At 49.3% G+C, this 13,867-nt stretch overlaps 1 protein-coding gene across 1 annotated transcript in view; it reads left to right on the top strand.

Moving 5' to 3' along the window:
• LOC146829940 (vomeronasal type-2 receptor 26-like) overlaps positions 1-13,867 on the top strand; it is a 356,012-nt gene that overhangs the window by 218,678 nt on the left and 123,467 nt on the right. Inside the window, exon 4 of the mRNA XM_085605823.1 lies at positions 4,993-5,116. Within this exon, the coding sequence (XP_085461949.1) occupies positions 4,993-5,116 (124 nt within the window). The remainder of the gene's footprint in view (positions 1-4,992; positions 5,117-13,867) is intronic.

Here is a 13,867-nt window from a genome sequence, read left to right on the forward strand (position 1 = left end):
TCTGACTTGTGCCCCACAGTTGTGACTGCACCCACTACTTCAGTCAGCTCCACTGCAGTTGCAAGTGTCTCGCCTGCATCCACCACCTCTTCACTGCCTCCTTCTGCTGCGCCCTGAGCCTGTCCCTGCGGTGCCTGGCCTGCCCCCATGTATGCCCCTCCGAGGGGATGTCCCCTGTCCTTAGCAGTGCAGGCAAGCAACGTGTGACAGTTGTCACTCTAGTTCAATCCTTGGCATTTGGAAATGGACTGGCCATAGGCCTTTTGTTTGAACGGACGTTTAACTTTTAACATGCTGAATAAAGCTTTTTTCTTTATCCTTCTGAACTTGATTTAGCTGTACATTAGGTTGATGATGTTTAACATGCCCTTGCACCTGTAATGCTTGGTTTCCAATGTTGAATACTGATGTGTTGCTGTGAGGTACTCCATGTGGTCCATGAGATATGTATCCTATTCTGGTGGGTTTCCATGTCATCCTTTGCAGCTACCTGGGTTTGTCATGATCAACTATTTGTGGACATCTCTGTGAACATTTCATTTGCATGGTCACATTGCTGGCTTGCACCCATGCACCCATGAGGTGCTTCCCATTGTCCAATTTGTCAATTTCACAGACTTTGTGCGCATCACCACTGGACCTACAGGTGTGGGCATCATTGGTATAGGAGCAACTGGGTCCTCTGTTCAACATGATGTACATATGTTTTGAGTTTGTGCAGATGACTTAGGGGAGACTCCCGTACCCAGGCTGTTGTGACCAGAGTCTTCATTGTGTGGTAACTGATGGCTGACTGACCAAGTGTTCTGCTGACACGAGTGAGACGTGCTGTGAATATGTTTGGCACAGCTGGGTTTCCACAGGAGTTGGGTCCCCTCAAGTAAGTGTGTTGTCCCGTGACATAGCCTGGGCCCCTGGTGTGTGATGTATAAGCATGTGTGTGTGTCCACATCCCTTTTCATACACAGGCAGTGTTCCCTTGATATGTTCCTGTTGTTGATTTATTTATTTATTTTACAGTTTTATAGAGTGTGAACCAGACCCGTGACGGTATCAGAGTGCTTTACAGGGTTGAAGGGGGGGAATAAAACATAAGGGTAAGAGGGATCACACCGGGAGAGAGAGTTACAGGAGGGATACAGGAGGAGCACGCAGTTTTGTCGAGCTACATGAGGGAGAAAAATTGAAGCATGCAGAGTAACAGTAAAAAGGTTTCCAGTCCACGAGGTGCATCATAGCTGAGGTCGACGCTACATTTGGGATAAATCATGAAAAAATAATAGTTTGAACAGGTAGTTGTAAGGTACAAGAGGCAAGTCTATGAAGTTATTATAAAAAGTTCGCTAGATGAGGTATTTTCCCATTAAGAAAGTTTTGGTCTCCTTCTTAACGTGTGCCAAGGACGGGAGTCTTCTTGATGCTTGCTGAGTGGTACTGGGTTCATCCCCATGGGCTACCAGATGTTTGGGTGCATGACACACTACGGTTAATTGGTGTTTCATCATTGGGATTTGTCAGTTCTGAGTGGTAATGATGTTGTCAGACACAGATGGGACACAGTCAGGGTTCTCCAAGGCACTTGTTTATTCGCAATATCATGTAGTTGTCCCTAGGTGGTACCTTTTAGTGATTGAGACATGTGTATGTGCGTGTGACTGCTCCCACTTGTCGGGTTCAGGGCTGCAATATTGGCAGGTGTCAGCATGTGTGCCTTGTGGTTCTCCTTGGCTTCTGCATTGTCCTGGGACTGTGGCAGGTATTCGGAAGGTTGCGTGAGCTTTGATGTGATGGCCATGTACCGCATACTGTGCAGTATGTCTGTCATTCACCAGGGTTGTAAACTGTCCTTGTGTGATGAGTCTGTGCACCTTAGTTCCTCCCAACATTCCTGTGTTTGTCATGGGTGCATGTGCAATGTCACCTGTCCATGTGGGCTTTACAGATGCACATTGTTGCAGTTCAGGGTGTGTGGTGTTGAGGGTGGACTGATGTAAATGTTTGCATGGATGGTCCCCTAGCTCCCGTTTGTCCATGGATGAGGGGCCATGCTGAGTGATTTGTGTTTGTGTAGGTGTGATGTACGTTTGTGGAACAGGACACATGTCTGGGTTTCCCAGTTTGTACGACATCCACCTTTGTCATCACAGTGGACGTATCATGCATGCTTGTGTCACCCCAATGTCTGGTCCCTGGGGGTAGTGCTGTTTTGTGTCAGTCTCTTGCTGTGTTAGTTGGTGTTCATTCCAGCTTGTGCCACATGTGTCTGTTGTGCTCCCTCTCATCTCACAATGCCTGATTGCCCACTAAGGGGGTCCCAATGATGGTTTACTTTTGTATGGCACTGTGTCCACATCTGTGTCACTGTGGTTCAGCCCCCCTCATGTGTTGTGTAGTTGCCTGGGGATACTGAGACACACACACACACATGCTGTGTCAGATGTGCAGTGTGAGGTTGCCTGTTTGAGTTTGTGCATCTGCATCAGTGCATTGGTATTGCTGTTGTGGGCTTTTGTCTGCATCTCTGAAGCTCCTGAGGACTCTGAACAACTTTGCAACACAGGAGGTGGGTTCCTGAGGTCTCTGAGGTTGATCAGTGCCCACAGCAAGTCTGAGGTCCGTATCCCTCGCCAAGACCATGAACCTGAACCCCTGGGCACCACGAGAATTTGCAGAAAGATCAGCTTGGAGGCGACCTATGAGGCTGAGCTTTGAGTTACTTGTAGCCCTGACTCCGAGCAGCAATTCCACTGAAGATTGCCAGTACCTGGCGTGGGAGGTATGATTCCACCCTACTAGAGGGAGAAACATGACAACACCGGTACACCGGTACCAGCTTAACAGAACCCGGGCACCACAAAATGGATGCTGCCAGCCACAGACACAAGTCTGCCCTCCTGCTGCTGGATGAAACTCCGGCAGGGGAAGGTTTGACAATAGGTTTCCTGTCACAGGGAGTTGCGACCATCTCCCAGACAGCCCTTAGGATATTGGGGCTGGGTGGGTGCACTCCAAGAGTGCTTTGAAGTCTGCACAGGGGGCACATTTGGTGTTCCTGTGCATAGTCCAGTTCAAACCGGTGACAGGGGCTACCAGCCCCTGCTCTGGCGTGAAACTGGACAAAGGAAATTGGTGTAGCCACACCTCTGTCCTGACCCTCCCATACGTGAGTCCTCTGAGTTTGTCCCACCCCTTACTCGGGTATAAAGTAGGAACCCCTGGCTGCAGGATTTTAGATTTGCCTGGACGAAATTCTGCTACAGTATCGCAGAATTTCAACTATCTACACGACGTTGGATGACCAAAGGATTTCCCTTGGAGTAAAGGAGTTACTCCCCTGCTTGGCAGGCACCAAAGACGCATCTGACCGGTCTGCATCTCTGAAGCTACTGAGGACTCTGAACAACTTTGCAACACAGGAGGTGGGTTCCTGAGGTCTCTGAGGTTGATCAGTGCCCACAGCAAGTCTGAGGTCCGTGTCCCTCGCCAAGACCATGAACCTGAACCCCTGGGCACCACGACAATTTGCAGAAAGATCAGCTTTGAGGTGACCTATGAGGATGAGATTTGAGTTACTTGTAGCCCTGACCTCGATCAGCAATTCCACTGAAGATTGCCAGCCTACACTCCACGAGTGTTCTGTGAGCCGGGCCTTTGTGTTTTTGCTTGCGGGCCCTTAACGATCCCTGGTCCGTTGACCTGTGGGTACCTGAGAAAGAATCCTTAAAATACAGTGGGCTTCCCTGGTTTCTCCAGACGTGCCCTGACTCTCCATCACTTGGGGAGTCCCCAGAACCTCGCTGGTCTGCACCGAAGCATCTTTTCCTGCGTGGGTTTCAGTTGCCAAGGTTTGTTTTGTTCAATCCGAGCAACACCACCGCAGCACTCAACATCCTTTGTGGGACAACTCGAATCCAGGTCCTGGTCATCGTCGACATCTCTTGGTCCACCTGGCTGCAGGGTCAAGCTTCATCTCTTCGCACCTGAAGCACCCGACATCGGTGGGCATTCGTCTATCATGCCCCTTGTCACTGGCAAGTGACCCAGACTCTGTCCCCTCTGCTTTCAGGTTCTTCCCATCTCCGATCCAGGCTCAGATCGCACTGGACACTTCTCCTCTTCCCGGCAGCAGCACTTCTTTGCAAGACGCCATTGAAATTGATGAGCATTTTCGACACCACTTGACACCTATGCACCCGGCTCCTCTGGGACAGGTAACATGAGTACTCCAGTACTGTCAAGGGTGCTGGCCTTAGAACTGTCTTAGTTCCAAAGGGGTTGCTTAGAATCCTCTCCTAAGTGTCCTTAACCTTTAATTTTCCAACTGCGACTCTCGCATAGAATTGTACGGGGCTCGCGCTTGTGTTCTCACACTGCACGCGTCCCCCGTGGGTCTCCTGTGTCACTACCTTGGGTGGTTCCTTGGTGTCCAGGGATTCTACAGGCGCTAGGCCTTGTGTCTATTTCTGTCATGATTCTTATACCACTTTTATGGTGTATGGTTTACATCTAATCTCTTTTATTCCCTCTTTCCTCACAGATTCCTCGCTCTATCTGCAGTGAGACCTGCCCCTCTGGGCCCTCAGCTCAGACTTTACATTCGATCTTCATTATTCCCTCTTTCCTCACAGATTCCTCGCTCTGTCAGCAGTGAGAGCTGCCCCCCTGGGCCCTCAGCTCAGACTTTACATCTAATCTCCATTATTCCCTCTTTCCTCACAGATTCCTCGGTCTGTCTGCAGTGAGAGCTGCCCCCCTGGGCCCTCAGCTCAGACTTTACATCTAATCTCCATTATTCCCTCTTTCTTCACAGATTCCTCGGTCTGTCAGCAGTGAGAGCTGCCCCCCTGGGCCCTCAGATCAGATTTTACATCCAGTTTTCTTTATTCCCTCTTTCCTTACTGATTCCTCGCTCTGTCTGCAGTGATAGCTGCCTCCCTGGGCCCTCAGCTAAGACTTTACATATAATCTCCATTATTCCCTCTTTCTTCACAGATTCCTCGTTCTGTCTGCAGTGAGAGCTGCCCCCCTGGTCACCGAAAGGCTCCAATCGAAGGGAGGCCCATCTGCTGCTTCGACTGTGTTCCGTGTGCTGAAGGGGAGTTTTCAAACAGGACTGGTGAGACAATGTTTAGGTGGCGTGTTGTCACAGGGATTTTCATGCCAGATAATATCATCTAACATAAATATTGTGGCATAAATATTATTTGCAAACACATCCTTCTTGTGGTGTAGATTATGTGTGATTGACTGCATTGGAACAATACGGTGGAAGTGATATCTTGGATACAGCATTTTTTCTGAACAATATTAGGGCCCCAATCCTCTGGTGCCAAACCAGCACAGTATTTTACTTATTTTAAGATTTGAAATATATTTTTCTTCTCTCTCAATCCAGAGAAGGGACTGGAGAGCAGTGACCAAGCATTGTGGTAATTACGAGGTGTGCAAGTCCTGTATACAGATTCTTCAGCATGTGTGCGAGTGGGAGGCCTCACCTCGGACCCTTTTCACATAGAAAGAGGCACCCGGCAAGGGTGCCCCTTATCGCCCCTACTATTTGCTCTCGTGCTCGAGCCATTAGCGTGTATAATTAGACAGCGACATAGGGAATCAGCACTCAACTTCAACCACTGACCCGTCGGCATTTCTTTATATGCAGACGACATGGTCCTCTTTATTCGCAAACCGCAACGTCACCTCTCCCCTATTCTACGGGAATATATCCTATTCAGCCTCTTCTCCAGTTTGACGATTAACCGGGATAAATCGATAATGATCCCTCTGACGACTGTCACCGCTTCCCCTCATATGGAATACCCATTGATATGGATGACTGTCCCAGTAAAATATCTTGGAGTTTGGGTACTCCGGGATCCGGAGGTTGTGGTTAGAGAGAACTACGGCCGAGCGTATACTGCCCTCGAACGCCAAGTGGATTAATGGTTGCACATGCCGCTGTCCTTGGCCGACCGTATCGCTGTAATAAAAATGGTAATGCTCCCTCGCTTTTTATATTTGTTCTGCAACATCCCCATAAGACTCTCAAAACACTTCTTCTCGACCCTAAGAACTCACCGGCTCAGATTTATATTGGGGGGCAAACAAGCCAAAATAGGCTGGACCACTCTAACGCTGAGTTATGCAAAGGGGGGCTTCTGTGCGCCAGTATTGTATGTATATTATCTTTGCACACAAGCACAATACGCCTACCACTGGTATCATCCTCATGAATTTACTCCACACGTTGCAGTGGAAGACGGGGATGCATCTCCTATCCCGCTAGCTGGTGAATTAATGCACACCCACAGAGGCACACCTAAATCGAAAATTAATACCATAGACACTACAATTGCGGCCTGGCAGGCTATTGGCAAAATTACAGACAAACTCACTATATATTCTCCGGCCCTACCTCTTGCGCACCATGCGGCTTTATCCGTTACACAGGAAGCAGGTCCCTTACGTTCTCTCACAGAGGTTGGGCTGATTCATATGCAAGATATATACCCAGAAGGGCATTTTATCACTAAAGACGATCTTGCATACATCACTAATCCCACCACGCTTTTTCAATTTACATGTCACCGCCTAAAATCGGCTGTCAGAGATCACTACACATCCTTTCCTGAGGAACCCCTCCTCTACACTCTCTACAGTTTTTATTGGTAGCCCCAAATAGGCGACAGCTAATTACCAAACTATACAAAAAAGTAAAGGAGAAAATGACTTCTTGTTTAAACTGAGCTGCTATGAAAGAAAAGCCCAGGACTGGAATCATGGCACCCTGATGACGAAGCAACAGACGCTGCAACTGGGAGCTCGTCTCGGCTCCCGGTCCACGCACTGTTCCTGAACTCCTAACTGCGGCTAAACAACGCGTCATCGGCAGTGAAGCACACCATCGGCAAGCTGACAATGCGGGGTATAACCTAAGTGACTCAAACCACTGCCATCGCACTCACACGCCCAGGAGTGGGGCCTTGCTGCCGACCCCCGGCGCTCACCAAAATGGCGCCCAGTACCCCGTGAGAGACAGAGATCCCCAAAGTCCGGTGAAGTGAACACGGAGTTGATGCAGCATCGAAAGATCACTGGCCATGGCTGGGGAAGTACCAGAACCTTTTGGGTCTGGCGGCACAGGGTACGCCCTCTGTCCTCGGAGTTCACCTGCTTTGCTACACAGACACGGGACACTCTGTCGGCGTTAGAAGATTGGATTTATTTAGCTGCAGCTAGTACAGTTATCCTAGAAGTACACAAAGTAGGTTCTCAGGAGACTGCCACTTCACTCTGTGGTGCATCAGATTAAATACTATACAGTACATAATTATTAACGAGACACACTCCCCAAGCATAGACGAAAAGAGACAATAGGGTAAGTGGAAAAACAAAGTGGAATCAATAAGAAAGGTTCGAAAACAGAAATATCAGATGACTCGAAGAGACCTCTCCTCCAACTGTGTTTGTCATCCCACCCCCGAACTAATTCATTAACAGATTATAACTAACTTGCAGGTGGTGAGATACGCTTGTGTGTATTGGAGGAAAGTCGTGACACGAGAGAATGCTAGCAGGAGACAGTGAAGGCCAGTTGATAAGATATGATCAGGAAAGAATGTGTGAGCCTACAGATAGTTGAAACAGGGATTAGGAAAGCCAGACAAGGATTAGTGTACTCGGCTAGTCCAAACACCAGCTTCGCAAAGAGGACGTATTTCGACACCAAGCTTCGGGAAAAGCAGAATAGACTTCGTTCGCCGTGCTGCCTGAGTGATGGCAACACAAAATGGCGGCGGGTCACAAAATGGCGGGTCGATTCGATCGTGATCGAAAATCGAAGTTCCTCAGACCCTCCTTTTGCCAGAACTCAGGCAAGATAGACTCACGTTAATCTGAGTCCACGTCAATAGCCATGAGATCATCGAGCTGTTGCTGTAACATCATTCTTATGTTTTCCGTTACCGGTGGTTTGGGTTTTGGGATGCACAGAGTAGCACAAAGATCACAGATAGGGGGACCACAGTGCATACAGAGGCAGCAAGAAAATACAATGGTCAAGATTATTTCAAGGAATGTCAATGCTTTCCAACCCCATTTGGACAGTAGTCCCCAAAACCATTCCGTTAAAGACCAATCTCCTTCGTCCTGATGAATAGACTTGGAGATTATGTGCAACTTGGAGATAGCTTGGTATACTGTCGGAGCGTCATTAGGAATGGAAATACAGCAGCTTGACCCGATCAATTTACATACTGCACCACGATCGGCAAGAATAAAGTCTGAGGCAACTCGGTTTTGTAAGGTCATAAGACGATCCGCCTGTAGTTCCGCCGTGATATTACTTAAGGCTCCTACAGTGATGTCTATTGTAGTCTCTACGACACGGACCAGTTGCCTTATATTTCTGCTGTTGGCCATTGGACCCCAGAAGGGAAGGAAACCTTTAAGGAAATCTCCTCCCTCTTGTCCCGCGGTGTCTTTTGAGTCAATAATTCCTCGGCTGAAACGGGTTCGGTGATAATTGGCAGAGGCAGTGTAAGTAGGAGGAAGAAGGAAGGCTATGTAGCAAGTACCAGAGAAACCCGTTGGAAACCAAGTATAAGCTCTATCATAGCAAACGAAATAGGTGCCTTGAGACGGTACTAGAGGAGGCGAGTTTGGAGAGGAATAAATGTACGTGTAGGAACAGTTACTCTGTTGTGCAGTGTCAGAAGAACTATTGTTTATCTGTAAACAGAAGTTACCTTGATGCGGTATAGTCCAGATTGGCGAGGATTTTCCCTTTCCTACTTCATTATTAAGACTCGACATGTATTGGGTGACGTTCCAATTGGTGTATGCTTTCCTTTCGTCAATGGAAATGTTGCTGTTCTCCATGATTTTAGCCATAACTACCATTCCCTTAATCAAGGAACTATGACTAAAATACGGATAATGAATTTGTGAAGTAACAGACCGTCTGATTTTGCTTTGATATGCATTGGAGAAAATAACGAAGAATGCCCAAGCAGAACCCTCATAGGAAAAAGGAAGAACTAGATATGGCATTCCTTTCTCGGTGGTATGTGGCATAAGACCACATACCCAACAATCAGCTGTGTTAACCAATAATTGATGCTGTTGTAATAGTTGGATAAAGGAATTTTTGTAATACTCGGTTCTTCTGACAAGTTCATGTGAAGGAAAAGTATGAAAGAGGTGTGGAGAGATAGTAGAAGAAGGCATAGAGGAAGAAGTGTTAAATGGTAGCGGCAGTTGCAGTCGATAACCTTTCAAGGATTGCCCGGCGGTAATCGCCTCTTATACCATTCGATGATTTAACCAACAAAAGAGGCAGGCGCCGGAGACTGGTAGGCAGGAAACAAAGTTTTTATTCCGTCGGAGTAGAACACATCAGATCAGACAGCAAGGTATGGTCACGAGGTGCTCTAACTGCATCTCTGAGGCCTGGCCTCTTATACACAGGTTTATTGCTTTATTACATGTTACACATTCTTGTTGAGGCTTTGATGTACGGAAAGACATCCTTGGAATCCCCACTTCAAGCTCGTTCCCACACATATCTACAGTGGAAGTCCCCACCCCACCCACAGTAGGAGATGGCTATCACACAGCTGGACATTCCGCCAGTTCCCGGGGGTGTGTGCGACTGGTCGGGTCTCAGGGGCTGGGGGGCCTTGATCTACTGTAATCCCTTTGATGTGGGGTGTTTCCCTTACAGTAGGGGCAATAAACTGCATCCGCAGGGCTAGGTGATGGCCTGGGATCGGTTCGGACAATCGGGCGCAGAGGAAGGGGGTTATCAAAGGGATGCATGACCATGTATGGGATGAAAGAAGGTGTCGGTCAGGCGTTGGATGTGGTTCCATGGCAGGGTCGCGCAGAAGGAGAGAGTGTATGACCCATGTACGAGAGAGCGGGGGTGGTCAGCGCGCGGGGGGATGTTCGCAGCGCCAGAGGGACGCGCTAGCGATCGGCAATGAGGTCATGGTGCCTAAAATGGCCGTCTCGCGTTTTCTGCGTGTGGCGCTTGGGGAGAGACAAGATGGCGCAGATAATGTTCAGTTACGAACTAAATATCCACAGTTCTCCCTTTTAACATATCTCGCCAGCTTGTTTAGTTCGGATCTATCCCCATAATACCACAAACTTCTACCTCGTATAAAGATTTCATATGTTCTGCTTCAAAGTTTAGAGTCTTAGGGCAGATGCAGTTCATGAAAAGTGAACATAGAGGTGGCAAGCATTGAATCCCCAAGCAGCATCCACACAGTACCACAATCGGTATTAGGATAAACGTAAACAACCTCCACCCCCAACTTTTAATAGTGTCCCAAAACCAACTCCCAAGCGACCATCCTGCTTGCTCCTGATGAACCTCTGCGGAAAGTCTGTGGAGGTGTTCAATCGCCTTGTAGACTGAAGGTGAGTTATCCGGTACGTAGGTACAACAGCTGGACCCAATGATGCGGCATGCTCCTCCACGATCAGCCAGAACCACGTCTAGAACGAGGCGGTTCTGAAGAGCTACCAGGCGAACGGCCTGAAGCTCAGCGGTGTTGTTGGCGAGGATGCCGGCTGTAATGTTCATTGTGGTTTTGACTGCCTGGGTTAGGTGCCGGATGGCACGGCTGTTTGCCATTGGTCCCCACAGTGGAACAAGTCCCTTTACTGCGTCCATGAACTGCGCTCCAGTGGAGTCGACTTGTACAATGTCCTTTGCACGTTTCTGCCAGTGATGGTTTGCTGGAGCCACATATGTTGGAGGAAGGATAAAAGCGATGTAGCAGGTGCCTCCCCAACCTTTCGGAAGCCAGGTGTAGGCCTTAGTACCACAGACGAAGTAAATATTTGGGGAGGTAACAAAGGAGGGTGAGTCAACTGAGTCAAATGTTCGGGTGATGAGACAGGAACTGTGGCCTACCGGCTGGGTTCCTAGGCCTTCGAGGCACACCAGACCTGTGATGTTGACGACGGATAGGGCCACTGTTAGGGTGGCGGCCGTTCGTTTCCGGAGGTAAGAGAAGGTGGGTCTGGCTGGGTTGTTGAACACCTGCATTTCAACTCACTCTTTGGCAGGGATGTCCATATGGAAAGAGGTGGTTGATCTCAGAGGACAAAAGGGAGCAGAGGTTTTCCCAGTTTGGTTCAGCCAGAACCCATGGTAGAAGTGCGACACAGTTTTGCCGGAAGTGGCATTGTCCTTGTAACTTTCTTGCAGGAGGATTAGCCAAGCGAGGCAGGAGCCATGGACAGAGAAGGGCGAAGGGATGAAAGGGATGGGATGTCCAGTGGCATGTGGTAGCAATCCACAGATCCAGCAGTTAGTGGCATTGGCGGCAAGGTTGTGTTGGTGGAGCAGTTGCACAAAAGAGTTATTCCAGAACTCCTTACGTCTTTCTCGGAGTTGGGGTGAAAGTGAAATCAGATGGTGTTCTTTCATGGTGGTGGGTTGGGCAGTGGTCAGCAATGTCTTATGAGCGGGTGCGCTCTCCTCCATGATCCGGAAGGTGACCATGAGGAGAAGGCAAAAGAGAAGGGTAATAAAAAGTGCAATAGTCTTTGAGCTGTGCATTTTGTCAGTCTTTGGGTTTTTGTAGTGGATCTTCGGACGTCCGGTTGCTTCCATCATCTTCATGTCGGGTGCTTCCATCATCTTCAAGGGACTCTGTAGCGGGCAGAACCACAGACTTTGTTTAATTTCTCTTCTGGAGGCCTTTGGGGTGATTAGGTTACCGTTTTGAAATTTCGACTTAGTTCGTGGTCTGCTTAGCCGAGGTTCCCTCCTTTCTTTGCAGGTTATACCCTTCCTTGGATGGCACAGTGGGATCGGGATATTTCATTAATTCAAGTGTCTCTGTATCCGGGTAGCAGCTCAGGGATGGTCAGTCTTTGTCCAGGGGTTCCTCTTGGGCGGTGATGTTGTCGGTTGTCGTCAGGGTCGGTGATATCTTCTTACAATGGTCTGCGTGCAGCCAATTACGCTTCCCCTCCACTCGAAGAGCTGTTCGGGTGGTGATTAGGACTTGCAGGGGGCCCGTCCACCGGGGCTCCAGACTCTTGGTGCGCTGGAAGTTACGCACTAAGACAAAGTCACCGGGTTGGATGTCGTGCCCGGGGCCCCTGGAAGCATCGGGAATGGCTTGCAGCACCTGCTGATGGATAACAGACAACGTTTTAGTTAGGTTGTACAAATAGTCAGACATGAGGACGTCCGGGACGTCGTGGATGGATGTCGGTTTCGGTGCAGTCCAAAGGTTCATGGGCCGCCCGAAGACGACCTCGTAGGGGGTTAAGTGGTGTTTGGTAGGAGTGGAATGCATTGATAGCAATGCTAGCGGGAGAGCGTCTGGCCATTTTAGTCCTGTGGTTGCAACTATCTTGGCTATTTTGAGTTTCAATGTGGCATTATGTCGTTCAACCAAGCCCGCAGATTGGGGGTGGAAGACCGCATGAAATTTCTGTTGTCGCTCCACAGAATTCGACAAAGGCCGTAACGGGGGAAGAATTCTTTCAGCAATACCTTTGCAGTGGTCATAGCAGTGTTGTCGCGGGTTGGGTAGGCTTCCACCCACTTGCTGAAGGCACACACAACGACAAGTACGTACTTCAAACCTTGGCACCTTTCTAATTGGATGTAGTCCATTTGTACAACTTCAAAGGGGTGATTAGGAACCCCAAACCCTCCCCGGGGTACAGCAGTTCCTTTCCCAGGGTTGTGTTGGAGGCATACCAGGCATTGTTGGACCAGACGTTTGGCTGAGTCTGGGATCTTGTCATTGTGCCAAACTTTGGAGATGAGTTCAATCATGGGGGCAGACCCTATGTGTGCGGGGGAGTGTGCCATGGTCAGCATGGGGATCAAGTATGAGTCAGGTAGCAACCATTTGTTCGAGTCTTTAGTTCGCCAGCAACCGTCATCGTCCTTCAATCCCACCCGTGCCCATTCAGTCAATTCGTGTGGCGAGCTGGCTAATTGGATGTCCCTAATCGTTTCTCTAGCATCCTTCCACTTCTCAGTTTGTGACCTGGTCAAATACATGCGGGTCGTGGACCTATTCTCGGCTGGGGTTCGGGCAGTAATGTCAGCCAGAGCATTTCCCTGTCATATAATGTCTGTCACCTTCTTGTGTGCCTGGCATTTGATCACAGCTAGCCGTGTGGGGAGGAGGACTGCTTCGGTCAAAGCGGAGACTAGATCTCCATGTAAGATGGGTGTGCCATGTGAGGTCAGGAATCCCCTCTCTTTCCATAGGAGCCCAAAGTGGTGAACTACCCCGAAGGCGTACTGACTGTCTGTGTAAATGTTTGCGGTAGTCCCTGCTGCTAGGATGCATGCTCGTGTGAGAGCGATCAGTTCAGCCGCCTGCGCGGATCGCTGTGTGATGCGGGCTGTCTCTACAACTGTTCGGGCTGTGGTGACTGCATAGGCGGCTGAGGTGGTGCCATCGGGGAGCTTGATGCATGAGCCATCTACCCACAGTTCTCCGTCAGGGTCCGGGAAGGCAGTATCTCGGAGGTCAACCCTACTCTTGGTCTGTTCGTCAGTGAGGGTCACGCAGTCATGTATAGGGGACGCATTGGGGTCAGTGTCAGGGAGAGGTAGTAGAGTAGCTGGATTCAGAGTGGTGCATCGTTTCAATGTGATGTGGGGTGCAAGCAGAATCAGTTCATAACCAGTCAGTCGTGCGCTAGTCAGGTGCTGAGTTTTGGTCTGGTTAAGGAGGGTGTCAACCGCATGGGGTACTAATACAGTGAGGGGGTTCGAGAGCACGATCCCCTCACTTTGTCGGATAGAGACAGCAGCGGCGGCTACTGCTCGAAGGCAGGCGGGCAAAGCTCTGGCTACAGGGTCAAGAGTGGCAGA

This window comes from Triturus cristatus, chromosome 5_1, assembly GCF_964204655.1.
Source record: "Triturus cristatus chromosome 5_1, aTriCri1.1, whole genome shotgun sequence".
Taxonomy (NCBI): domain Eukaryota; kingdom Metazoa; phylum Chordata; class Amphibia; order Caudata; family Salamandridae; genus Triturus; species Triturus cristatus.